Source organism: Crocuta crocuta, unplaced genomic scaffold (genome assembly GCF_008692635.1).
Source record: "Crocuta crocuta isolate KB4526 unplaced genomic scaffold, BGI_CrCroc_1.0 scaffold29, whole genome shotgun sequence".
Classification (NCBI taxonomy): domain Eukaryota; kingdom Metazoa; phylum Chordata; class Mammalia; order Carnivora; family Hyaenidae; genus Crocuta; species Crocuta crocuta.
In genome coordinates, this window is record NW_027533280.1 from 5,891,934 (window position 1) to 5,918,465 (window position 26,532).

At 39.5% G+C, this 26,532-nt stretch overlaps 1 protein-coding gene across 3 annotated transcripts in view; it reads right to left on the reverse strand.

Moving 5' to 3' along the window:
• Positions 1 to 26,532, reverse strand: part of TMEM116 (transmembrane protein 116) — a 117,510-nt gene that overhangs the window by 38,629 nt on the left and 52,349 nt on the right. For 2 of the 3 annotated variants that reach the window (XM_077748074.1, XM_077748075.1), the window contains exons 5-10: positions 19,285 to 19,389; positions 9,881 to 9,930; positions 8,885 to 8,968; positions 8,096 to 8,231; positions 6,216 to 6,360; positions 5,548 to 5,621 (exon numbers count right to left, since the gene is read on the reverse strand). In XM_077748074.1, coding sequence (XP_077604200.1) covers positions 5,548 to 5,621; positions 6,216 to 6,360; positions 8,096 to 8,231; positions 8,885 to 8,968; positions 9,881 to 9,930; positions 19,285 to 19,389 — 594 coding nt within the window. Of the gene's footprint in view, positions 1 to 4,370; positions 4,785 to 5,547; positions 5,622 to 6,215; positions 6,361 to 8,095; positions 8,232 to 8,884; positions 8,969 to 9,880; positions 9,931 to 19,284; positions 19,390 to 26,532 lie in introns of those variants that run through there. The other variant, XM_077748073.1, reaches the window with a different exon arrangement.

A 26,532-nucleotide genomic window follows, 5' to 3' on the forward strand; every position in this document is an offset into this window, starting at 1 on the left:
ACATAATATGGACTTACTACAGTTTAACCTTTCACCTGTTGAGGAACACTTTACTGAGTCACAGTACTAGCAGGACCTCTGTAAGTTTCCTTGCTTTGGTATACTCCTCTGTGAAGATAGCAGGAGCTCAGCTAAGCAGCACTACAACTGTCATGCTTTGATGAAGATTACAAAGTAAGGATACTCCTGAAAGGACAGAGCACAACAGAAGTAGGAGGAAGTTCACTCAAATGGCAGATGTCATCATATAATGTCCAGGGTGGGGGCAGTTACCTTCTGACAGGCAGCAAAGCTTTGAGCTTTGGCCGAACAACTGTGTCATGGACAAAGATCTGGATCTCAGGGAAGGCAACTGAGACAGAAGTGCAGTATCATTAGTTGTTTCAATTGGGCCATGACGATGACAACCCTAGTTATTGCACCTCCCTTCTGCTCTTTCTTCTATAAAATAAATGGTCATGACCAGAACCTTTGCCCAGTGCATGATTTTCTTACTGTTGAAATGGGTTTCAGCCACTTGAGCTTTGACAACTTCCACCAGCTATTGTACAAGCACTGAGGGGACTGCCTGTTTAACAAACCTGAGCTCCAAAGCTTCTTTGGAAGCCCAAATTGTAAAAAAAAAAAAAAAAAAAGCGGGGGGGGGCGCCTGGGTGGCTTAGTCGGTTATGCGTCCGACTTTCGCTTAGGTCATGATCTAGCACTTCGTGGGTTCGGGCCCCGCGTCGGGCTCTGTGCTGACTGCCAGCTCAGAGCCTGGAGCCTGTTTCAGTCTGTGACTCCATCTCTCTCTGACCCTCCCCTGCTCACGCTGTCTCTCTCTCCTAGAAATAAATAAATAAAACATTAAAAAAAAAAAAAAAGACAACACATAAAGGAAAAGAATGTGATTGTGGCAGTGATTGTTAAAAGGATCACTCTTGCCTACCCTCAGGACAGCTGAAGAAAGGCTCAGATTGCACACTTGGATTCTTCTATAAAACCTGCAAATTTCTAAAGGTAGAAACTGTTGCCTTAGTGTAGATGAGTGTGACCTCCCAGAACACAGTAACGGCACCTCCAGATGGTGCCAGACAGAGATCTACCAGCAGGATGGTATCCCTTTCAAAGAAAAAGGATACTGTTAGCAGGACTGGTACTAAAGCATGGAAAATTAGTGTGTTAAAATCTTTGGGAAGGGCACAAAGGTTGCCTAGAAAGTTGGTAGCATTACATGAATACCAAGAGTGGCAGGTTTGGAAACTGTGGCAGTGAATCTAAAGGGATGGTTAAGATCTTTGCTAAGTGCAAGGCCCAAGATGCAAAATGTGAAAAGCTGTTGACTGAACAGAAAAACATCAAACACCCAGTTCTCCATGTAGGACATGTGGTATTGGAGTGCAGAGTGTTTTGAAGCCACAGACAGAATTAATGAGAGGGAGATGAAGGATGGTACCCAAAGTGTTCTACAGAAAATGTGTATCAAATCAAACCTGCTTAGAGAGGCATCTGTGTGGCTCAGTCAGTTAAGCATCCAACTTTGGCTCAGGTCATTATCTCGCAGTTCATGGGTTAAAGCCCCACGCTGGGGTCTGTGCTGACAGCTCAGAGCCTGGAGCCTGCCTCGGATCCTGTGTCTCCCTCTCTCTCTGCCCCTGCCCTGTTTGTGCTCTGTCACTCTCTGTCTCTCAAAAATAAACAAACATTAAAAAAAGATACCACTATACTCCATTAAGACTACAACCTGGACAACTGTCATGGGAGTGGTATTTGCAACAATTTTAAGAACTGCCACACCCTCCTACACTGTTGGTGGGAATGTAAACTGGTGCAGCCCCTATGGAAAACAGTGTGGAGGTTCCTCAAAAAATTAACAATAGAACTCCCCTATGACCCAGCAATACCACTGCTAGGAATTTACCCAAGGGAAACAGGAATGCTGATGCATAGGAGCACATGGACCCCAATGTTCACAGCAGCACTCTCAACAATAGCCAAAACATGGAAAGAGCCTAAGTGTCCATCAACAGACGAATGGATCAAGAAGATGTGGTTTATGTATACGATGGAATACTACATGGCAATGAGAAAGAATAAAATCTGGCCATGTGTAGCAACGTGGATGGACCTTGAGGGTGTTATGCTGAGCGAAATAAGTCAGGCAGAGAAGGACAAATACCATATGTTTGCGCATATAGGAGGATTAGGAGGAACTTAATGGAGGACCATGGGGGAGAAGAAGGGGGGAAATAGTGGGGAAGAGGGAGAGAGGCAAACCATGAGAGACTCCTGAATGCTGAAAATAAACTGAAGACTGATGGGTGTGGGAGGGAGGGGGGAGATGGGCATGGAGGAGGGCACTTGTGGGGATGAGCACNTACATGTGAATCTAAGAATCATGGGGACAGTTTGAATAATGGCCCAGCTCTACGTGTCCCGTCTGACTCTCAGTATAATACTAATCTAGATCTTGTCTAGCCTTTTACAATTCCTCATTCCTACTATCTATCTACTTGCTTACATCTATAGAAGATCTAAGACCAGTGTCAATGTAAAAAAATTCATCAGAGAAGCATGAACAACCTGACAAATATTTGGTAATTACCCTCTTTTTGGTAATAAAGCCAAATATGAAGTGATACTAAAAGGACTTTTTAAGAGTTGGACTCTCCATCAACAGATGAATGGATCAAGAAGATGTGGTTTATCTATACCATGGAATACTCCATGGCAATGAGAAACAATGAAATCTGGCCATGTGTAGCAACATGGATGGACCTTGAGGGTGTTATGCTGAGTGAAATAAGTCAGGCAGAGAAGGACAAATATCATATGTTTGCACGTATAGGAGGATTAGGAGGAACTTGACAGAGGAACAATGGGGAGAAGAAGGGGGGAAATGGTGGGGGAAAGGGAGAGAGGCAAACCATGAGAGACTCTTGAATGCTGACAAAAACTGAGGACTGATGGATGTGAGGGGGAGGGGGGGATGGGCATGGAGGAGGACACTTGTGGGGATGAGCACTGAGTGTTATGTGGAAACTAATTTGACAATAAACTATTTGTAAAAAATAAAAAGTAAAAAATTAAAAAATTTTAAAAAAATTAAAAAAAAAAAGAGTTGGACTCTGTAGTTCTGGTGTCCTTCAAGGTCTATGGAAATAGGAATCTTTCTTTTTTCATCTGTCTCTCCAAATGTCAAATACTTATTGATTTTTAAATTAAAAGAGGTTAAAGCAGCTCCCTAGGTAAAGCAATCCTTCCTGTTCTGTGTTATCCAAAAATCAGGTCTCCAAAGCTCTGGGGCAATGAGAGGCCTCAAGAGGTGACTTTTTTTGTTTGTTTGTTTGAGCTGTTACTGAGCTCCCTAACATTGCTGTAGAGAGTTCCTTTGGAATGATCTCTGGAACTTATGTTTCAGAGCATCTTGTCAATCCCCCACTGTAATCTACTCTGTAAATTTTTTCCAATCTTAAGGATTTTTCCTTAGACAAACCAAAGGAATATATCAGGTGAGAAACATCTGAATATTAGTTCCAGGTGTTTTAGTTGATTCTCATTCCAGCTACTTTGTCCATCTGGCTTTCCTCTTTGTTTGAGCATCATAGTATCTGATACCCTGGCCTCAGACTTGTTCATGACTTAACTGGAGAGACCAAACATCACTTGTGTGGTTAAAGAAGAAACAGATTACACATTCCTACTGTGAATGTGACTCTGCAGGCTGGAAATCTTTTCTTTCTCAAATGGTTCAAATTCTTACTAGCCACTCATTCACTGGTTCATTCATTTTTTTCCTATAAACATACATTTAGCACTTAACGTAAGGTCAAACCATATAAAACTGATATTAGGCCTTCACCTACAAAAATGGCAAGTTCATATGGTTCAACCTAATTCTATGTTCCAACACTATGAAATCTATCTTTGGACTTTTGCTTGTAAACAGAGTTGAGAGTTTTTGATACCTAAAGTTTCTTTTAATCCTGATTTCTCTTAAATCTTATTAACCCCTGTAACTTCATAAAATTGGCCTTAATTTTCTAGAGCAGATGAGCCCTACTGTTGAGACTTGGAAGAGCACTAAGCAAATAAGAGTAGGATGTGTCTGAGGATCCCATGGTCACTTTTTTGGTAGTTACTGTCCTTGCTTCTGAGTCTCAAAAACCTTCAAAGAACAAAAACCTAGAATGTTCTTTGTCCAGCCTTAGAGAGAGCAAGTTGTTGTATGCTACCCTACTTCCCCCACAATCACAGAATAGAGAGCCTGGAAATGACACATATAAATAATAACCTAGAATTTATCTATAAGAGATTTAAACAAATCTAATATTCACTGAGGTAACAGTAGTCTATTTCTTAGAAGACAGTGGCTTCACCTCTCTGAACAAAGACTTTAAGAATCACAAGTGAATCTGAGAATAATGGAGAGATCTTGGCCAATTCAAGGAGAAAATCAACTAACTATGCATTACATCCTCTTTCACTTCCATAGTTCAAGGCAAGGTTGGAAAAGACTTGAGATGTTGTTCCCCAACACTCTTCCCAATCCATTAGTGTGGAATAACTCCAGTTCCTGGATGTTCCAGTATTACAGGTTAAAAGAACAGTGGAGGGCTGGTAGCAAAAGCGAGGGTAGACTCCATGGTATCTAGGCCCCTGCTATAGCATCTCTTCTGTGAGCATAATAATGGTGTTTGGGTGTCTGCATCACGCCGAGCCTCTTGCTTTAGTTGGTAGAACTTGTACTGTGTCCAGCCATATACTCCACAGTTGAGCAGACCCTGGGATGATGCTGTTAGAGCCTGGAGGAGATGAAGGGGTGATGGAGCCCATCCTTCAGGTTTTCAGAGATCCAGGGAACAGTCCCCATTCCCCTTATTTATAAAGCATTGTTACATTTCCTCTATTTCAAACATCAAGATCTGGTGTCAGTTTTTTAATACTTTTCTAGCTCTTACTAAGCTCATTCTTCACACTGTATCTCATTATGGATGACAGAGATGGCCAGACTTCTTGGCATATACATAAGGAAAATGAACTCGTTTCAATGCCCTTCCTTATTACCTCCATTTCCCAGGTTAGGTTTGAGAAAACTGCACTATCAGTATAGTCAGATAGCCCAAAAGCCTTCTTAAATCTGATAAAAGAGGAAAAGAGAGAATCATTCTATTTCTGCATTCCTCTCTCCCCATTTACCTAGAATAGATAATTTATCCCATTCAATTCACTCTGGATGAGAGAGAATCATGTCATTATTAGTGTTTCACCAAAACATCACCTAGTTGATCTTGTGTTTTTGTTACCGATCCCTTAAAAACATATCAATAAAATGAAGTTGACCAGAGATACATATGCTCTGGAATGCATGACACCACTTTCACCAAAGTATCTACCTCATCTGTGAGGAAAATTTCACACTCCTCATAACTGAATATAAAGAATACATTTTCTCTTTTGCAATGTAGAAATAAATACGCTAAGGCAAAAAAAAATTATGCTTACTGAGTAATGGCAGTGTAAGAGAACAGAATAAGAGGGGGTATAAACAGATGTGGAAGATGTTACCTGGAGAACACAGAGGACCATGTGAAGCTTCATGTTCTGTGGCTTAGTCAACTTTACAATGATCAGAACGACGGCTGTGAAAACACAAAGTATGAATCTTGCTGACAACCCCCCATATCTAAGCATAAAATTCTCCAGGACACATGCCTAAGCACTGTGAGAAATAAAGCCATAGCCATAATGAAGACTAGAAGTGAGATTAACCAGTTACATAAACCACTGGGCCTCCAGTCACCAACTTCTATTCCTCACTGACTAACCTTTGCAGGTTATTAGTATAGCAATGATGATAAGGCACACTACAGGAAGTTAAGTTACACTTCTTGGCGTTTCAGAATTTACCAACCTCTTTTATAAACATTATCCAATCTGATCCTCACTACACTTTGTGTAGTAGGAAGGGCAGGTGTTAATATCTCTGAGCTCTGTCAGGACATTTTCTTTCTTATCAGATTGCATCTTATGTCTAATTACCCTAATTTCTAAAACATAAGAACAAAAACAAGAAAGTTAGGAAAACTTGAAATATGAGTGGGACAAACACAAGTTCTATAGTTGGACAGGAATTTTACAAGTTGCAGTCATCCTTATTGGTGAGACCACTCTGCTTGATCAGAACCCAATAGCTGCCCTCATCATTACCCAGGTCTTTCCATTAAGATACCCACCTGGACCCCAGCAGCAAAAGAAGACCACTGGGTAGAAGCGCACTCGCTGCTCCACTATGTGAACCACTGCCCACTGTTTGCTCCCCAGAAAGCCAGCAGATTTCACAAACTTCTTATATAGGGTCTGGGCTTGGATGAGTAAGACCTAAACATGGGTATAGCAATTGAGTAGTTTGCTGAGGCTGGGTAAAACTTCCCAGGTGTGGCCTCCTATCTTTGTAGAGAGATCACTTCTCTCAGGATCTGACCTCAGGAAAACTCATTCTCTTTACCATCTAAGTAAGACCAGGCTTTTTCTGAGAGAAAATTATATTCAGAGTGAACTTTTGTTTGGCTGGGAAATGGACAGATATTAGCCAAACCTGTGTTTACCACATTCAATATATAAACATTATATCAATCCTCAGGCTTTTTTTCCCCCTGACTGAGGCTAATCACTATATATGTATGGGAAGTTAAAGCTAAGATCTAACCAGAACCTCTAAAAACGCTTAGCTAGAGACTGTGTTAGAAATCATTCTGTACTTAATACCCTTAAAATAAATACTTCAGCACTGTGGCTAGGCTTAAAATCTCAACTCTAAGAAAAAAAAATTTTTAGGAAGCCTCTTATTGTCCTTAGACAGAAAATACTGTTTTCCCCTTCTATTGGGGGCTATCTGAATAAAGTTAAGTTCATGAAACAAATACAAATCAGTTTAGAATTCAAAAGTGCTTTTTGTGGGGAGTAAATTACGTAATAATCATGCTAACAAATCTGACCAAATCTAAAATTTTCCCTAATAATCCGGACCCACTCTCTAAGTGAATAAGCCAATTATTTAATTAAGTTTAGCCATGTAGTTTTCTTTCCCCACAGACACTGATATCAAAAGAAGGCTGGCTTTTACTTGTTTGGGAATATTTTCATCTACTAGAATCAGTTCTGATTCTGAATGCCCAACTGAAGCTTGGACTATTCTAAAGAAGAAAGAATCCCCAGGATGCCAGGTTTTGGAATACCTGATTCTCTTGTCAATTAGTTCTAAATGTAGATTATCAAAACCATCTTAATATAAACCAACCATTTCATCCTCTTTACATATTTGCTTATTTGAACTAAGCAATCCCCATAACTTATTTTTAAATTGTCAAAGGAAATTCTCTGTAATTATATTTGGTTCACATGTGCCAGCTGTGCTAGTAAAATAAAATGTATCTGTAGGATAAATTTGGTCTGCAGGCAGAGAGTTTGTAATCCTTGAACTACCATATGAAGAGAGGAAAAAATGACACTGAAAAGTAGATATGGCAAATAAAAAAGGCATATTCACTTGTGTACTGATTTTATACTAGGCAGTTACGTGTCAATAACATATTGTCCCGTGGCTAATTATTTTAATTGTACATCATTCTGATGATGTCAAATGAGTATTTAGTAATTGCCTAAGCCACTTAGCACTTTAACCCCAGCCAGACACAGCATAAATGCATTTACAGCCAACAAATAATTGAAAAAGAAAACTCCTTTGTTATTTGGAAAATTATCAAATTAAATCAAAGCATATTTCCTATGTTCTTGAGTGTTTTCCTGTATAAAGTATATGCTTGACACATATCAGTTTTCTTGTCTGGTCTTCCATGAGGGTCCACAGGAACATATATTAGTTCTAGGGTGAGCATAATTATCACATAATTAATATAGGCTCTTTTCTCATTAATCATTTAATCTTGAGAAATCCAAAAACTGTAGTAATTAAACTGTCAATATCTTTTAGCTACTTTCTTAGATCTAGAACTTTAGGAAATGCCTTTCCATCTCATTTTTCCCAGTCCCTAGGAGTACTGCTGCATCCCCTCCAATCCCCCCTTTCTTTCCACAAAGGCAGGTAGCACCATACCACAATGGCGAGGAGGCTGAGAAGAAAGCTGGTCAGGAAAATGGTGATCCCATAAAAATAAAGTGTGTTACAAACGGATGTGTTGGCAGAAGGCAGTTTAGCCATGGCTGATGGCGGTGAGTACATCAGAATACACCTAGGAAGAGAATCAATGGACAGGAGTANCACCCAGTACTCATCCTCACAAGTGCCCAGGAGTACTTCTAAAGATACAGAGAGATACCCATTTGGTGCAACAAAATTTAGTAAGTATGTGATTTTACTTATCATTTTGCTAACCCTTGCCTATAACCCCTTATTCTTTCTCACAGATACATTATCTTCTAGTCTCTTTGTGTTGTATTTCTACTTATGTATTTTTTCCCTTGACTACACCTTGCTCGACAGACTACACTAAGGTTCCATAGAGACTTGTTCCAAAAACAAACAACTTGGGGGGTGCCTGGGTGGCTCAGTCAGTTGAATGTCCAACTTCAGCTCAGGTTAAGATCTCACGGTTCCTGGGTTTGAACCCCACGTCCAGCTTTGTGCTGACATCTAGACAGCTAGCTCAGAGCCTGGAGTCTGCTTCGGATTCTGTGTCTCCCTCTCTCTGTGACCCTCCCCTGCTAATGCTGCATCTCTCTCTCTCTCTCAGAAATTAAAAAAAAATTTTTTTTTAATTTAAACAAAACAAAAAATATACGAACAATTTGGCCAGAATATACATAGAAAGTCTTTTCCATCTCTATATATGGAGAAGAAAAGATGTAGTCTACTATGAAAATGATAGATTTAGTCCTTGCTTACCTGTGGTTCTGGCTGAAGTTGCGGAAACATTCACTGACATTGCCCAGACAGAATACAGGTATCATCAACAGCAGAGGTGTTAGGCTGGGAGGGGAAAAAAAAAAGCTTATCACCTTAATATTCAGATATTTTTATTCCCTTTCCCCTTTGCAAAATACTCTGTTCTTCTATCACCCCACCACTCTTCACAAATATATATGTGTATATATTTGTATACACATACGTACATATATGTATGTATATAAAATTTCTTCAAGAAAAATACCTCAAAAGCCTTACAAATACTTGTCCTACTGCTGGCTAAGTGGAGTGGAGAATGTATTTCATACCTAAATTAATGAAATCTAACAGATTGTCAGAGTCTCTGGGTATGGATCAAAGTGAAAGGAAAAATCTAACAAGGAGTTCTGTGCTCACTTTCTATGACGACCAGGAATAACTTCATTCTCATCAGTCCCTTCCTGGGAGCTTTTCCAAAGCATACATTTAAATAACCAATTACTTATCCAGCTAATTATAGCCAGCTCTCTGTAAGAAGAAAAGACCCAAATGTAAAAGTTACAAATTCTAAGATTAGCTCTGATATGACCACTGTTTTAGGTGAAATCCAGACCCTTCCTGGGGTTAAAAGTTGTAGACTCTCACCCAATTTATAAAGGTGGATAAAATTTTGACAGCCTTTTATTACAACTCTTTATTATATAAAAAGGAATTAGAAGTCTAAAGATGTAAAGGCAAATATTTGCTGAAGGTCACATAGAGTTGATGACAAAACTTGGGCTAAAATCCAAAACTGTAACTTCAAACTGTTTGCCTATTCTATCTGGGAATATGGTACCAATGATCATATATTTGTTGCTTCCAAGTCAGTAAGGCTTGGAGACCTAGGAGTGACAGACTCAATAGAAATAAAGGGCACTGTCCTTCTATTTGCTCCAACCTGGACCACAGAATAATGAGAGTCTATGCCCAGCCAGAAAGGCTGTCAAGGCTTACCTTGACAAAATGATGGCTGTTTGACCAACATGACAAATATAATCTACAACCTGTGAAAACAATAAATGTGAGTAAAGTCTTAGAATATTGTCAGTCATAATATACTAAATATCAAGTCATCACTTACCACTTGATAGAGCAAAAATTCCCAAGAGCTACCTTGGTTCTGTCAAGCAACAGCTGCTATAAAATTCAATTAAACACATAGTTCTTTAGCACTAGCAATAAGAGAATTGTATCTGTATTACTATATTCTAAGAAGTACAACAACAGTAGCCACAAAGAGAGCCTGAGGGAAATAGCTTAATATAAGACTTGGATACCACAACAAATTCTCTGAAGAAGAAAGGTAAATATGAAATCACACAGTACTCCTCTATCTTCTAATAATAGTTCAATCCTCTTCTCTTTAGATCCAGAGAGGTGTGGACTTTTCAGACCTTATGGGTGGAGCAAAAATCTATGTATAAGATCACCAGCAGAAAACTTAATAGGCCACGTTTAGCATAATAGAGGGGGTTCAAATAAGCCCTTTAGATGTAACACCTGTTAGACTTCTAAAAGAAAGAGCATTTAAAAAACTGCCATATGTGTTAGACACTGAAAAATAACTTAACAGAATAATGGTATCTACCCACTAGAAGTTTAGACTTTGAACAGAATACCTTAAAGTGAGACCGGTATAGAAAATAAGCTTTTTTCTGTTCTGAGGAAAGATATCACACTATATTCTAGAATGGCATTGTTAGGGATCAATAAACATTAAGTGAGTAATTAATCAGTAATCAGATATGGGTAATTGATGTGCCCTAAAAACTAAAGATCAGCAACAGCAAATGATTTCAAGTAAGACAGCCAATGCTGACTTTAAGTAAAATGGGAAATAAGTAAAATTAGTCTTTGGTGACCTCTCCCACCAGTGTCTCTTCTCTTTTTAGTCTATCTTCTGTCCCTCAGACTAACCTGTATTTATTTAATTCCTGTTCTTATCTTGCTGTCAATGAATCTCTGATTAAAAAAAAAAAACTTACTGATATACCTGGATGGCTCAGTCAGTTGAGCATCCAATCCAACTCTTGATTTCAGCTTAGGGCTCCATCTTATGAAGGTTAATTATCTGATTCTTGATTTCGGCTTAGGTCATGATCTCATGGTTTGTGAGACTGAACCCCAGAGGGCTCTGTGCTGACAGTGCTGAAGTTGCTTAAGAATCTCTCTTTCCCTCCCTCTCTGCCCCTCCCCTGTTCACACACTCTCTCTCTCAAAATAAATAAATATACATTTATAAAAAACCTTACTGATAACAGTTGAGGGCACAAATTTTGCTAGGGTATTTAAAAGAGAACTCAAAATGAAAAAAACATTTTCAAAGCTCCTGATATAAAGCTATGATGACAGAATAAAAGGCAGTGGGGTTAAAATTTGGGGTTAGGGTTTGTCTTGGAACTGGTGTCATGGCATGAATTATAAAGTACAATATGTGCATTTCTATGCACAGAAAATGGTAGAATGCTATTTATGAGAACTAATCTTATGTCTCTCCCTCCCTTTCCTTCAAAGATTAATTTCTTCTCCTGACAGGAACCCAAGTCACAGAAAAATCTCTCTCCTTGTTCCCATTCTTGGCTTCTGGTCTCTTCATGGTAACTTTTTTAGAGAATTACTCTTTAGCCAAATAACTTCTCCCAAATTCTGGTCTCTTAGCTTGTGAGTGAATGAACAGAAACCTGAAATACTACCCATATAAGTCTGTAGAACTTTTTATTTTATTTTTTATTTATTTTTTTAATGTTTTTTTTTTATTTATTTCTAAGAGAGAGAGACAGCGTGAGCAGGGGAGGGTCAGAGAGAGAGGGAGTCACAGACCAAAACAGGCTCCAGGCTCTGAGCTGGCAGTCAGCACAGAGCCTGACGCGGGGCCTGAACCCACGAACCGCGAGATCATGACCTAAGCGAAAGTCGGACACTTAACCGACTAAGCCACCCAGGCGCCCCTATTTTTTATTTTTAAAATTTTTTATGTTTATTTATTTTTGAGACAGAGACAAACAGAGCATGGGTGGGGGAGGGGCAGAGAGAGAGGGAGACCCAGAATCTGAAGCACGTTCCAGGCTCTGAGCTGTCAGCACAGAGCCCGACATGGGGCTCGAACCCAAAAACCATGAGATCATGACCTGAGCTGAAGTCAGATGCTTAACCAACTGACCCACCCAGGCACCCCTGCAGAACTTTTTAGACATTCATATACTTGAGGGTGAGAAATGAATTGTTTTGTTTTGTTTTTTGCAGTATCTTCCAGCTCTAGGATTCTAGGATTATGCAGACAAACATATAAAAGGATATATATTCATGGCCATTACTAAATTGTAGGGAGCTGAGAAACTAAGTTTAACGTATAGAAGAGTAATTATAAGTGTTGACTTTCCAGATGTAAACAAGAGACAATAAACACCAGAATATAGTATTGTGTTACACAATATGGTAGCCACTAACCACATATGGTTAAAATTAAAATTAAATTAAATAATTCAGTCCCTCAATCACACCAGCCACATGGTTAGTGGCTACTAAACTGGACAGTGTATAAAATATTTTGATCACTGCAGAAAGTTCTATTAAACAGGGCTTGGATAGACTATAATAACTTGTTCAAGATGCTAAGGAGACCTCTTCACAGTAAGTTTTCAATGATCCTCACTGTCCATTCTCCTTCCAGAAAAAAAAAGTTTTCAAAGCATTCTGCTGCTCTCAGTCTTCTCCAACAATGTATATCTTAGGACAAGACTAGAAAATGCAAGAAGCATATCTTCTTTAGAACCCAGTCAGATGAGAATTTAGAGTATCACAGCATTTTGGAGCTGTATGGGACATTAAAGATCTAGACCAACACTTCATTTTATGAAAAACAGGCCCAAGAAAAGGAGATGATATGCTCAAAATCAGAAAGGAGATAAATGACAGAACTGCATCTAGAAGACAGATCTCCTGATGCACACTCAAATCTCTTTTGATAATACTATAGTACCATTTACTCATTCAACAAATTTTTATTGAGTTTCATCATGTGAATGACAGTATACCATCTTTCATTTAGTCTACAACTGATCTGTAGGATCTAGAGAAAGGTATGTGGGGAGGTTTTCCAGATTCAATTACTCCATGATGCTCTTAAACAAAAATTCCCCTTCAAAAAAACAACAACAGGGGCACCCAGCTGGCTTGTCGGTGGAGTGTGAGACTTTTAACCTCAGGGTTGTAGGTTCAAGCTCCATGCTGGGTGTAGAGATTACCAAAAAATAAAATCTTAAAAAAAAAAAACAAAAACATAGCAGAATGGACACTGTAGGAATAAGAAAACTGGAATATTTAGTAAGATTAAAAGATGGCGGAGAAGTAGGGAGCTCTGTACATTTCACTTGACCACATCCCTCAAACGGAGAAGGCCTGAAGCCATAGGAACCTTTACAGAATCCAGAAGTTTGGGAGGAAAAATAGAGTCCACTGAGAAAACAACCTTAAAGTGTGTGTGGGAACTGGGGAAGATAAAAACTGCCTGGGACCCGGAGACACGGAGGGAGGGAAGGGAGCCCCCTTTGCGGGGAGCCAGGGTGAGTCGAGGGGAAAAGAAAAAGCAGCTGAAACTCCTCAAGGAACTGTCCCTGTCCCTGGAGAAGAGAAAAACCTTGGCTTGGGACACAGAGTGATCCAGTTTCCAGCTGTGCAGCTGACCTTGAGCTGGACGCCCCGGTCCCAGGCAACGCCAGGAGAAACTGCTCCTCTGCTTGCCAGCTCGAACCTGAGAGGAAGCGGCGCACCTGAAGCCACTCGGCCACTCTGCTAGCTCGGCTTGATGCCCAGTGGGGAGGCGACAGGCTTGAAACTGCTTGGAGGGACTAGCCTGCGGGTTTATTTCGGGTGGTATCAATGGGGCGCATGACACAGGGAGATCGGACCCAAAAGAGTGAGTTGTAATGCTTGGTTTGAGAAAGGACTGAGGCACTGCCATTTTCCTCCCCACAACCACCAAGGCAGGACCTCAGGGAGTGGCCCACAGGAGCAGTGGAGGCTAAGTCCTGCCTACACTAAACCACAGCCATCCTCACTAGAGAGCTGCTTTTTTTTTTTTTTTTTTACCGGAGCCCGGGGCAAAACCAACATGGCTGTACTGCCGTGATTAATTCTAGATCAATACTTTCTATTCAGATATATTTTCCCTTGTCTCATTCGTATCCCTCCCCTCTGCTGGACCGGGCACTCTGGTCACTGGTTTGCTTAAACAGTCACATTTAATCCATTCTCTAGTTGTATATGCTATACCTCCACTGCTACCTTTCTATCTCTCTCTCTGGAATAATCAGACTATACAGTTTCTCTGAGTAACATTATCTTCGTTTCTTTCTCCTTGCCTCTTACCATATTCTCCTCTTTTTCTCTCTGAATTAAGCTTCTTAGTCTCTCTGTCAGGTCATCGTCCAATTTCACTTCCTCCCTGTCTTGTCATTTCTGTCTTTGCATATGCTCTTCCATCAGCACTGCATACACCCTGCTCTTTATTTGTAGCTGGGAATTCTGGTTTTATGCTTTTAGACTGTCCTTTGTCTTTTTGGTTTTTTCTTTTTTCTTTTCTTTTCTTTTTTTTTAATTTTATTTTTATTTTTATTATTTGTTTCTCCTCCTTCCTCTTTTTTCCCCTTCTTTTTCTTTTTTTCCCTCTTATTCTTTTTCTCTTTCTGTTTGCATGTTTGTTGGATTTGTCTGTGCATTTGTGTGCCTTTGTTCCATGTGTGTGTCTGTCTGTTTTCTTTTTCAGGGCTATCTCAAGAAAGAAGCCAAAGTACACAGGGTGGAGAGTCCCAAATACCACTACAAGTAGGGAAATAAAATAACCAAAGTCTCAATGAGAGAGACCAAGAGACACCATTCAAAGAACACTTTCTGAATGGACAGGCCCTAGACAGTCAAAGAGCCTTCTTTAATACAGCAGTACTCGCAGGTTCAGAGTGCATAACAAGCTTTTAAAACTAACAAGAGACAGAAAGCTAGCCAAAATGACAAAATGGAAGAACTCTCCTCTAAAGAAATTCCAGGAAGAAATGACAGCTAAAGAACTGCTCAAAACAGATATAAGCCACATAACTGAACAAAGACTTTAGAACAATAGTCATAAAATTAAACACTGGGCTTGAAAAAAGCATGGAAGACATCAGAGAAACTATTGCTACAAAGACTATGGAGCTTAAAAATAGTTGTGATGAATTAAAAAGTGCTATAAATGAGATGCATAATAAAATGGAGGCATCCAATGCAAGGATCGAAGAGGCAGAGAGGAGAACAGGTGAATTAGAAGACACAATTATAGAAGAAGAAGCTGAAGAAAAGAGAGATAAACTGATCCAGGAACACGGAAGGAGAGTTTGAGAGCTGAGCAATACAGTCAAACTGAACAATATTTGTATCATAGGAATTCCAGAAGAGGAAGAGAGAGGGAAAGGCGCTGAAGGAGTCCTTGAACAAATTATAGCTGAGNTCTAACAGTGCACCTAAAGGAACCAGAGGGAGAGCAACAGGAGGACCCCAAACCCAGTAGGAGAAGAGAAATAATAAAAAATTAGCGCAGAAATAAACAATACAGAATCCCCCCCCCAAAAAAAACAGTTGAACAGATCAATGAAACCAAGAGTTGGTTTTTTAAAAAAATAAACAAAATTGACAGACCTCTAGCCAGGCTTCTCAAAAGAAAACAGAGAGCATGCAAATAGACAAAATCATGAATGAAAATGGACTTATTACAACCAACCCCTCAGAAACACAAGCAATTATCAGGGAATACTATGAAAAATTATATGCCAACAAATTGGACAACTTAGAAGAAATGGACAAATTCCTAAACACACACTCACTACCAAAATTCACACAGGAAGAGATAGAAAATCTGAACAGACCCATAACTAGTGAAGAAATCGAATCAGTTATCAAAAATCTCCCAACAAATAAGAGCCTTGGGCCAGATGGCTTCCCTGGGGAATTCTACCAGACATTTAAAACAGAGTTAATACCCATTCTTCTCAAGCTATTCCAAAAAAGAGAAATAGAAGGAAAATTTCCGGACTTATTCTACAAAGCCAGCATCACTTTGATTCGCAAGCCAGACAGAGACCCAGCAAAAAAAGAGAACTACAGTCCTATTGATGAATACTGATGCAAATATTCCCAATAAGATACTTGCAAATCAAATTCAACAGCATATGAAAAGAATTATCCACCATGATCAAGTGGGATTCATTCCTGGGTTACAGGCTTGGTTCAAAATTCACAAATCAATCAATGTAATACACATTAACAAAAGAAAAAATAAAAACCATATGATCCTGTCGATAGATGCAGAAAAAAGCATTTGACAAAATACAGCATCTCTTCTTAATAAAGACCCTCAAGAAAGTCGGGATAGAAGGAACTTACTTAAACATCGTAAAAACCATCTATGAGAAGCCCTCAGCTAACATCATCCTCAACAGGAAAAAACTGAGAGCTTTCCCCTTGAGATGAGGAACATGACAGGGATGTCCACTCTCACCACTGTTATTTAATATAGTGCTGGAAGTCCTAGCATCAGCCAGCAGACAACAAAAGGAAATAAAAGGCATCAGAACTGGCAAAGAAGAAGTCAAACTTTCTCTATTTGCAGACGACATGATACTCTACATAGGAAACCCGACAGACTCCACCAGAAGCCTAGTAGAACTGATCCATAAATTCAGCAAAGTTGCAGGGTACAAAATCAAAATACAGAAACCAGTTGCATTTTTATACACCAATAACGAAGCAACAGAAAGAGAAATCAAGAAACTGATCCCATTCACAACTGCACAAAAAAACCCATAAAATACCTAGGAATTAACCTAACCAAGGATATAGAATTTCTGTATTATGAAAACTATAGAAAACTTATGAAGGAAATTGAAGAAGACACAAAGAANCACAGGAAACCATTAAAACCCTAGAGGAGAAAGCTGGAAACAACTTCCTTGACCTCAACCGCAGCAATTTCTTAACTTGAAATATCCCCAAAGGTAAGGGAATCAAGAGCAAAAATGAACTATTGGGACCTAATCAAAATAAAAAGGTTCTGCATGGCAAAGGAAACAATCAATAAAACTAATAGGCAACTGACAGAATGGGAAAAGATAGTTGCAAATGACATATCAGATAAAGGGCTAGTATCCAAAATCTATAAGGAACTCACCAAATTCCACATCCAAAAAACAAACAATCCAGTGAAGAAATGGGCAGAAGACATGAACAGACACTTCTCCAAAGAGGACATCCAGATGGCCAACAGACACATGAAATGATGCTCAGCGTCCCTCCTCATCAGGGAAATACAAATCAAAACCACACTGAGATACCACCTCACGCCAGTCAGAGTGGCAAAAATGAGCAAATCAGAGAACTCTAGATGCTGGTGAGGATGTGGAGAAATGGGCACCCTCCTACACTGTTGGTGGGAATGTAAAGTGGTGCAGCCCCTCTGGAAAACAGTGTGGAAGTTCCTCAAAAAATTAACAATAGAACTACCCTATGAACCAGCAATAGCACTGCTGGGAATTTACCCAAGGGATACAGGAGTGCTGATGCATAGGGGCACATGTACCCCAATGTTCACAGCAGCACTCTCAACAATAGCCAAAACATGGAAAGAGCCGAAGTGTCTATCAACGGATGAATGGATCAAGAAGATGTGGTTTATCTATACCATGGAATACTACATGGCAATGAGAAAGAATGAAATCTGGCCATGTGTAGCAACGTGGATGGACCTTGAGGGTGTTATGCTGAGCGAAATAAGTCAGGCAGAGAAGGACAAATACCATATGTTTGCATGTATAGGAGGATTAGGAGAAACTTAATGGAGTACCATGGGGGAGAAGGGGAAAAACAGTTGGGGAGAAGGAGGAAGGCAAACCATGAGAGACTCTTGAATGCTGAGAACAAACTGAGAACTGATGACGGTGGGGTAGAAGGGAAGGGGGGTGATGGACATGGAGAAGGGCACTTTTTGGGATGAGCAATGTGTGTTATATGGAAACCAACTGGACAATAAACTATTTAAGAAAATATATATATATATAATGACAGCCAAAGAATTGAAAATGGCTGGGGCACCTGGGTGGTTCATTCAGTTAAGTGTCTGACTCTTGATTTTGGCTCAAGTTATTTCACAGTTGTGAGACTGAGCCTCACATCATAGAGCCTGCTTAAGATTCTCTCCCTCTCCTTCTGCCGTTCCCCTGCTCTTTCCCAAAAAAAAAGAAGAAAAAATGAAAATGGCTAACATCATAAAAATGTCTTCTAAGATCACTTCGTGATATACTGATAGAATCAGAAACTGAGTGTACCTTACAATGGAATACTATTCAACACTAAAAAAGCATGAATTACTTATACATGCTATGATGGATAAACTTCCAAAGTATGCTAAGTGAAATAAATCAGACACAAGAGACTACACACTGGATGATTCTACCTATATGAAATGTCCAGAAAAAGAAAAATCTATTGTGTCAGAAAGTATATTTGCTGTTGTCTAGCACAGGGGGTGGGTAGAAAATTAACAGTAAACGGTCATGAAGTATTTGACTGGGGTGAAGAAGATATTCTAGAACTAATTTATGATGATTATTATATAAGCTGGTAAGTCTACTTTAAAAGCCATTGAATTATACACTTGAAATAATAAATTATGTGATATGTAAAAATATGCATACACACACACACACACACACACACACAATCCAGATGCACTGACTTAGAGTTCTCTCTTTTGTAAGTGTAGTAGTAGACAGTGCCTCAAACTCTCTTTAAACCAAAGAAAGAAAAACAACTATTCCCTGGATCTACCTTGTTTTCTGATGGCCACACACTGAACTCCTCTGCCCTTCTGCAAACTATATTTGTTATCCACACAGACTGAGCCAAAGTCAGAAGTTCAACTGACTGAGCCACCCAGGCGCCCCTGTTATCCACACATACTGAAGCAATACAGCCAAGCAGAACTCTCCCTTTCCAATACCTGTAGCTCAAATCTCATGGTAGCAAACTAAGCACTTTCCTGACTCTACCTAAGATCTTATTCTCTACTCTAGCAACAATGATCATGGAGCCAAGAAGGATTTCCCTTACTTGATGGAATGAGACACTAATGACAGTACTGTAAATAATGTTTCCTATAATCAAAAGCTTTTTACTTTTTGGTAGCAAGAGAGAAGAAAAAAACCTTGTGAACAGAATGGAAACTCTGTGAGAACACAATTATTCTTTTATTAACCTCCATGAATTCACCTAACCAGTGCAGATTGCTTATTTTATCATACTGTTCTTAACTGTTAGCTCTGAATAAAACTTACCAGTGGAAATGTGCTCTGTCCACTCTGGTTGTGTCTTGCTCTCAGCTCTTTGTACAGATACCAGATGTAATTGACGGTGTAAAGAAATGAGGAAATGTGGAATATCTAGGTGGAAATCAAAACAATTCATCATAACTGTCCCACTCTGACTTCTTTCAATTTATTACATTATTTTCTACTATAAGAATCCTACCTTAATGCTCTACTAATAACTTACCATCTAGTATCCATAACATGCAAATTGGATCATGTCTGGGCATTCTATGCAGGTCTGCCTCATATGTATCCCAGATTCCTTATTTTATCCTTTTGACGGTTCAGAGGAACCACAGCATTATCCATGCCCTCTCACCCAACTGTTCCACTTTTATAAAGATACCCCAGAATATTTTTTCCATTTTTATTCTTTAATTGGAAAACCATAATGATTTCTATTTCTAGTAACAATGAACCAAATTTCCCATTAAAAACTTTAAACATGTTTGAATAAAAGAGTTTTTAAATCCTTAAAAGCATCAAAGAACTGACAAGATAGTAAGGAATCACCAGGACAAAATCTAAGAGTAAAAATTTCTGCTTTCATCTTTGACGAAATAACAGAATTTGCCCTTAAGCCTTGAAAACTAAAAATTGGGAAAAATATATGAAACACTTGGTTTTCAAACACTGGGTAACAATCAGTACAGAAGAGTAATCCCTGAAAGAAGAAAAGCAAACAAGTGCTCACTAGCAAGGGGAGGGGAGGGGAACAAGTGCAATGATGGGTAATCCAAATGTATGGTCTGTCTTGGTGAGTGAGAAGACAGTTCAGAGTTGGAGAGGCCTACACAGCTACAGTACATGAAGCAGGTTATCAGAGAAGAGGTAGCCACAAAGAGATACAGTGCTCTGTAATTTTGCAGAGGTACCCTCAAGTCCTTGATTAAGTAGTGAAGATTAAGTATTGATCCAAAAACCATGAATACCAGGAACAAAACCACAAGAGAGCAGTCTGCCTGGGTGGCTCAGTCTGTTAAGTATCTGACTCTTGATCTCGGCTCAGGTCAGGATCTCAGGGTTGTAAGTTCAAGCCCTGCATTGGGCTCTGTGCTGGGTGTGGAGCCTACTAAAAACAAAAACAAAAAACCCACCAGAGAGAAATAGGTGGAACAGTCTCCAAAAGAGTAAGTTTATGTTTCTATCAGCCAGAGTAGAAAGACTTCCTAAGACATAGCAGGAAATGAAAGCACTATAGAATAAGGTAGAATCATAAGAAGAGTGTTTCCTGGGGCACCTGGGTGGCTCAGTCAGTAAGTGTCTGTCTCTTGATTTCAGCTCAAGTCATGATCTCACGATTCGTGAGTTAGAGCCCTGCACTGGGCTGTGGACAGCCTGCTTGGGACTGTCTCTCTCCTTTTATCTCTGACCTTCCCCCGCTTTCACTTTCCCTCTGAATAAACTTAAAAAAAAAAAAAAAAAAAAAAGGAAGAGTATTGCCTTACTAATGGGACGAATTAGTTGTACATAAAAGATTGCCCTAATGAAAGTTTAAAGCAAGCCTTAGAAAAATAATCCTTGAAAGGATCCCACAGATTCCGAGTTAGCTACATTCAAGAACAAAACCAAATTTAAAGAACATATATATATGTATAAACCTAATAATCAACAATGTAGGGGGTGCGTGGGTGGCTCAGTCAGTTGAGCATCCAACTTCGGCTCAGGTCATGATCTCGCAGTTCGTGGGTATGAGCCCTGTGTCGGGCTCTGTGCTGACAGCAAGCTCAGAGCCTGGAGCCTATTTCCCTCTCTCTCTGACCCTCCCCTGCTCACGCTGTCGCTCTCTTTCTCTCTCTCTCTCAGAAATAAATATAACATTAAAAATTTTTTTTAAAGGAACAGTGTAAGATCTGCAATGTCTAACATCTAATAAAATATTATAAATCATGGTTGGCTTATAAGCTCCACTGAGGAGCCTCAGGTTAGGCCACTGCTGCACCCAGTCAGCTCCTGGTCCTGGCCCCTCAGTGGTGGGCGACATTTAATTGGCCCATGGAGACCGCAGCAGCACTGCTGAGCCCCGGTTCCCTGAAGTGTCAGTGTGCCTGGCCCTCTGCCTGGCTCCACATATGATCAATTTATTCAAGAATATGGGAAAAGGCCAACAAGCTAGGTGTCCTGAAGCTTTCTTGCATATCTGGGTACCAGGTCTGACCTGAAGGGATGGCTGCTGTATACTTTTTGCCGCTGGTTTGATATTACATTTCAGCTCCAACTTTGCATACTAAGAATACTTAAACATTTCTGCAGGTCCATTTTATACAACCTGAAAGACCTTAAGTTGCCACAGTAAAGCTTTCTTTTCACAGCTGTGACCTATTGTGATAAATTTTCCAAACAAAAATACCTCGAACAGCAGTTTAGCAAAGTATGCCCTCAGTGGCACTCAACAAATGGAGTTTCCCCAAACACAATTCTGTAAGAAATATGTGTGTGTTTTTGTATATGTGTATTTTAAATTATTATTTATATTGTGAAAAATTTTTATATTAGGGATTCTGGCTGTGAACTTGATGCACAATAATTGTAGTCAAAAATATTTGCTTGGTCTACAGAAAATCATTAATGTTTTGTGACCATGTAAGTTGTAATGGTAGATTGTTCTATGTGTAGGTATTATTGTTAAACAGAGGGACTATTTCCAAGCACAGAATATGAATCATAAGTTAGGATGTATGTTAGATATGATTATAATGACATTGCAAAGGTCTGTGGTCCTAAGTCTACAAATGCATGGTGAGGAACGAGGACAAACTGGAGACGGACCATTTAACACATGGACTCTGCTTTGTTGTGTTGAAAAATACTCTGCCTCCACGCCTTAAAATATCCATGTGGAATCTGTGCTATTCTCATTCACACAAAGACCTCCCTGAACACTGAATCTCTGAAAAGAAAAAGTCTCCAGGTGCTTGGGTGGCTCAGTCAGTTAAGCATCTGACTTCGGCTCAGGTCATGATCCAACGGCTTGTGAATTCAAGCGCCACATCAAGTTCTGTGCTGACAGCTCAGAGCCTGGAGCCTGTTTCAGATTCTGTGTCCCCCTCTCTCTTTGCCCCTTCCTTGCTTGCTCTCTCTCTCAAAAATAAATAATAAACAGTAAAAAATTTCAAAAGAAAAAAAGGAAGAAAAAGTCTCCCCTGGAGCAGTAGCATCAGGGTTTGCTTGGGAGCACAACACAGGTAAGCACAGATCTGGGCCAGCCAGTCCCACCCTCCCAACCCCCCCACCCCCACAGCACTGCTGCTCAGGAGAAGCCAGTTCACCTCTGTATCTGTTATTAGAAACAGAATTTGGTCTTCTGGCCAAGTTCCCCCAAATTCTCTTTAAGAGGTGACCATGTTCAACTGCTTGAGCTTTGTTTTAGCAAACCCCTGCCTCAAACTTGCTTGTAGACTGTTCTTCACCTTGTTTCCAAAGTTGACAAAAAGAAAGCAGCCTCTGTTTTAAGGAGGTGGAAGTGTACATTTTTACTTGTTTAGGACTACATTTTACAAAATGCTTTTATTCCTTTGTTATTCTTTCTGGAAAAGAAAGTTTTAAGTTCAATTTAAATGTATGCCAGTACCTTTCAAAGTAAGGTTATATTCAGAGACAGCTGTTCTGACCATATGGTTTAGAGAAATTTCTGGACTATTCATATTCTAAGATTCCTTATTAATGAATGTCTAACTTAAATCTAACCAAAAACTGCACCATTATTCTTTGTACATTTTCATTATATAATGTTAATGAGCCTACTTTCAAGCAAATAAAATACTTAAGCTATTTGTTTACCTTACCTTCTTAAAAAAAATATTATAAATGATGCAATAAATCATGAAAATACGGCCCATACCCAAAAGAAAAATTAATCAATGGAAATGGACACAGAAATGACAAATTATAAAAATAAGTAGATAAAAAGGTTAATGATATACTCTATATGTCCAAGAAGAAAGCATGAGCATGACAAGTAGAGAAACAGAAAAGATAAAAAAGACCCAATTTGAAATTCTAGAGATGAAAAATATATAAAGTTTAATTATGACAAAGTAGAAACTGCAAAAGAAAAGATTAGCAAACTTAAAGATACAGAAATAGAAAATATCTAAAATTAAATACTGAGAGAAAAAAACACTTTAAAAAATGAACAAACCCTCAGTTTGCTGTGGGACAATATCAAGAAGGCTAATATACATAGAACTAGAATTCCAGGAGTAGAAAATCAGGGAGAAACAAAATATGTTTGAATAAATAACCATTTTTTCAAATTCAATGAAAATATAAAGCATAAGAAACATGAAAAACAATATACCAAGATACATTATCATCAAATTACTGAAAACCAATGATAAATAGAAAACAACAAAAGCATCCAGGGTAAAAAGCCATATTATGTACATAGGACCAAAGATAATAATGACATCACACTTCTTATAAGAAAAAAATACAATCCAGAAAACATAGGCATATCTTTAGGATAACTTTAATAAGAAAAAAAATGTCAACCGTGAATTCTATACATGACAAAACACCTCTCAAAACCAAGGACAAAAGTAAGGATGTCTGCAGACAAACAAAAGCTGAGAGAATACACTGAAGCAGACCATTAACTATAAGAAGTGTTAAAGGAAGTCACTCAGGAAAAAATGTGATAACACAGATAAATTTGAATCTACACAAAGAAATTAAGAGTACCAAAAATGGGAATAGTTTGGTGCTTCCTTAAATAATTAAACATAGAATTACCATATGATTCAACAATTCCACTCTAGGTACACAACTCAAAGAACTGAAAATAAACAACTCCATGTATATCTGTGGTCATAAAAGCACTGAGAATATAGCCAAAAAGTGGAAATAGCCCAAATGTCCATAAACATATGAATGGATAAACTGTGATACCATACAATGAAATATTACTCAGCCGTAAAAAGGAATGAAGTACGGATATGTGCTGCATGGATACGCCTTCAAAATATTATGCTAAGTGAACAAAACCAGACACAAAGGTCACATTTTGAATGATTCTATTAATACCAAGCATCCAGAATAGATATATCATAGAGATTAAACTCAGATTGATGTTTTCTAGATAGGCAAAATGGGAAGAAACTGTCACTGAAGTGACAGAAATGTTTTGCAACTACATAGAGATGGGGGTTGCACCACATTGTGAATGTACTAAATACCACTGAACTGTTCACTTTAAAACGGTCAATTTTAGGATGCCAGGGTGGCTCAGTCAGTTAAGCATCTGACTTGGCTGAGGACATGATCTCGTGGTCTGTGGATTCAAGCCCAACATCGGGCTATGTAAGGACAGCTCGGAACTTGGAGCCTGCTTTGGATTCTGTGTCTCCCATTCTCTCTCTGTCCCTCCTCCACTGATCTTTCTCTCTCTCTCTCTCAAAAATAAATAAACATTAAAATAAATAAATTTAAAAATGGTCAATTTTATCTTATACAAACTGCATCTCAAAAAACTGTTTAAACATTTTTTTGAGTATGAGAGGATCCCAATGAAGATGCTGGAATAGGAGGATCCTGAGCTCCCCTCTCGCTGACCCACCAAAGCTATTCTACATACAAAGCAACTCTCTCAGAACAATCTGAAGATTAGTAGAAATCTGAAGAGTTCTTTATATCTTCCATACCTGAAGATATAAAGAAAAAGCCACATCAAAGAAAGTTGAAGGGAAAGAGACACGAACTGGTCAGGACTCATACCCTTAGCACAGTAACCCAAAAATAGGATGTCACAGGCATGGAGGTTCTCCCTGAGGAGCAAGGAGTTTAAACCCCACATTGAGCACCACCTGCCCTGGGGACCAGCACTCGAAAGACAAGCCCCCAGTGCAGAGCCTACAGCCAGGCATGAACTCAACGGCCCTGAGATCAAGGCCTGAGCTGAGATCAAGAGTCAGATGCTTAGGGGCACCCGGGTCGCTCAGTCAGTTGAGTTTCTGACGTTTGATTTTGGCTTAGGTCATGATCCCAGTATTGTGGAATTGAACCCTGTGTCGGGCTCTATTCTGAGCGTGGAGCCTGCTTAGGACTCCCTCTCTCTGTCCCTCCCCCTAACCTTGTACTCATGCTCTCTCTCTTAATTTTTTTTATGTTTTTTAATTTATTTTTGAGAGTCAGAGAGAGACAGTGCAAGCAGGGGAGTGTCAGAGAGAGAGAGGGAGGCAAAGAATCCATAGACAGGCTCCAGGCTCTGAGCTAGCTGTCAGCACAGTCTGACGTCAGGCTCAAACCCACGAACCCTGAGATCATGACCTAAGCCAAAGTTGGATGCTTAACCGACTGAGCCACCCAGGAGCCCCTCATGCTCTCTCTCTCAATAAATAAATAAATAAATAAATAAATAAATAAATAAATAAATCTCTCTAAATAAAAAGAGAGAGAGAGAGACAGGCACTTAACCAACTGAGCCACCCAAGCACCCTTGGGGTTGCACCTGGGCCATATGTGAAGATTTATTGACTACTTTTAGAGCAGGTGATGAAAGGACAGAATCTATAGGAACTTTCTCTAGAAATGAAAATGCAGGTAAATGTCATTATTCTTGCCCTCCTCTGCCTAGCTAGCCCAACTCTGGTGGACACCTGTTCTGACACTCCATATTTACCTTGCAAGCACTGCTCAACCAATCTCAACATTCCCCTGTGGACATGCCCCACCCAACCCACCAGCCACAGCAAGTGCCACCTCCAAAGCAGCTCCTGCCAGGCATGGGACTGGCTCCACCTACAAGTAATTCACAACAGCTGTGGCTGGGTTCTGCATGCAGCCACACCTGGGGCTAGCCTCAACCACCAGCCAACCACAGCAGCCACAGCCAGGCTTCTAAGCTGGTTGTGCCAGGGTCCAGTCCTGCACACAATGCACCCATAGTAGTCATGGGCCAGCTACAACAGGAGGGCACATACAGCCTATACAGAAGACATCCCTGGAGCACCTGGTTCTGATGACCAGGGAGGGCCCAAAGGATGCCCTCTACATAAGGCCACTCCATCAAGACCAGGAGGTGCAGCAGGTCTACATAATACATAGAAACAAACACCGAATACCAGGTAAAATGAGGAGACAGAGGAATATGTTCTAAATGAAAGAACAAGACAAAACCTCACCAAAAGAACTAAGTGAAATGGAAATAAGCACTCCACATGATAAAGAGTTCAAAGTAATGGTCATTAAGATGCTCACTGAACTTGGGAGAATAAA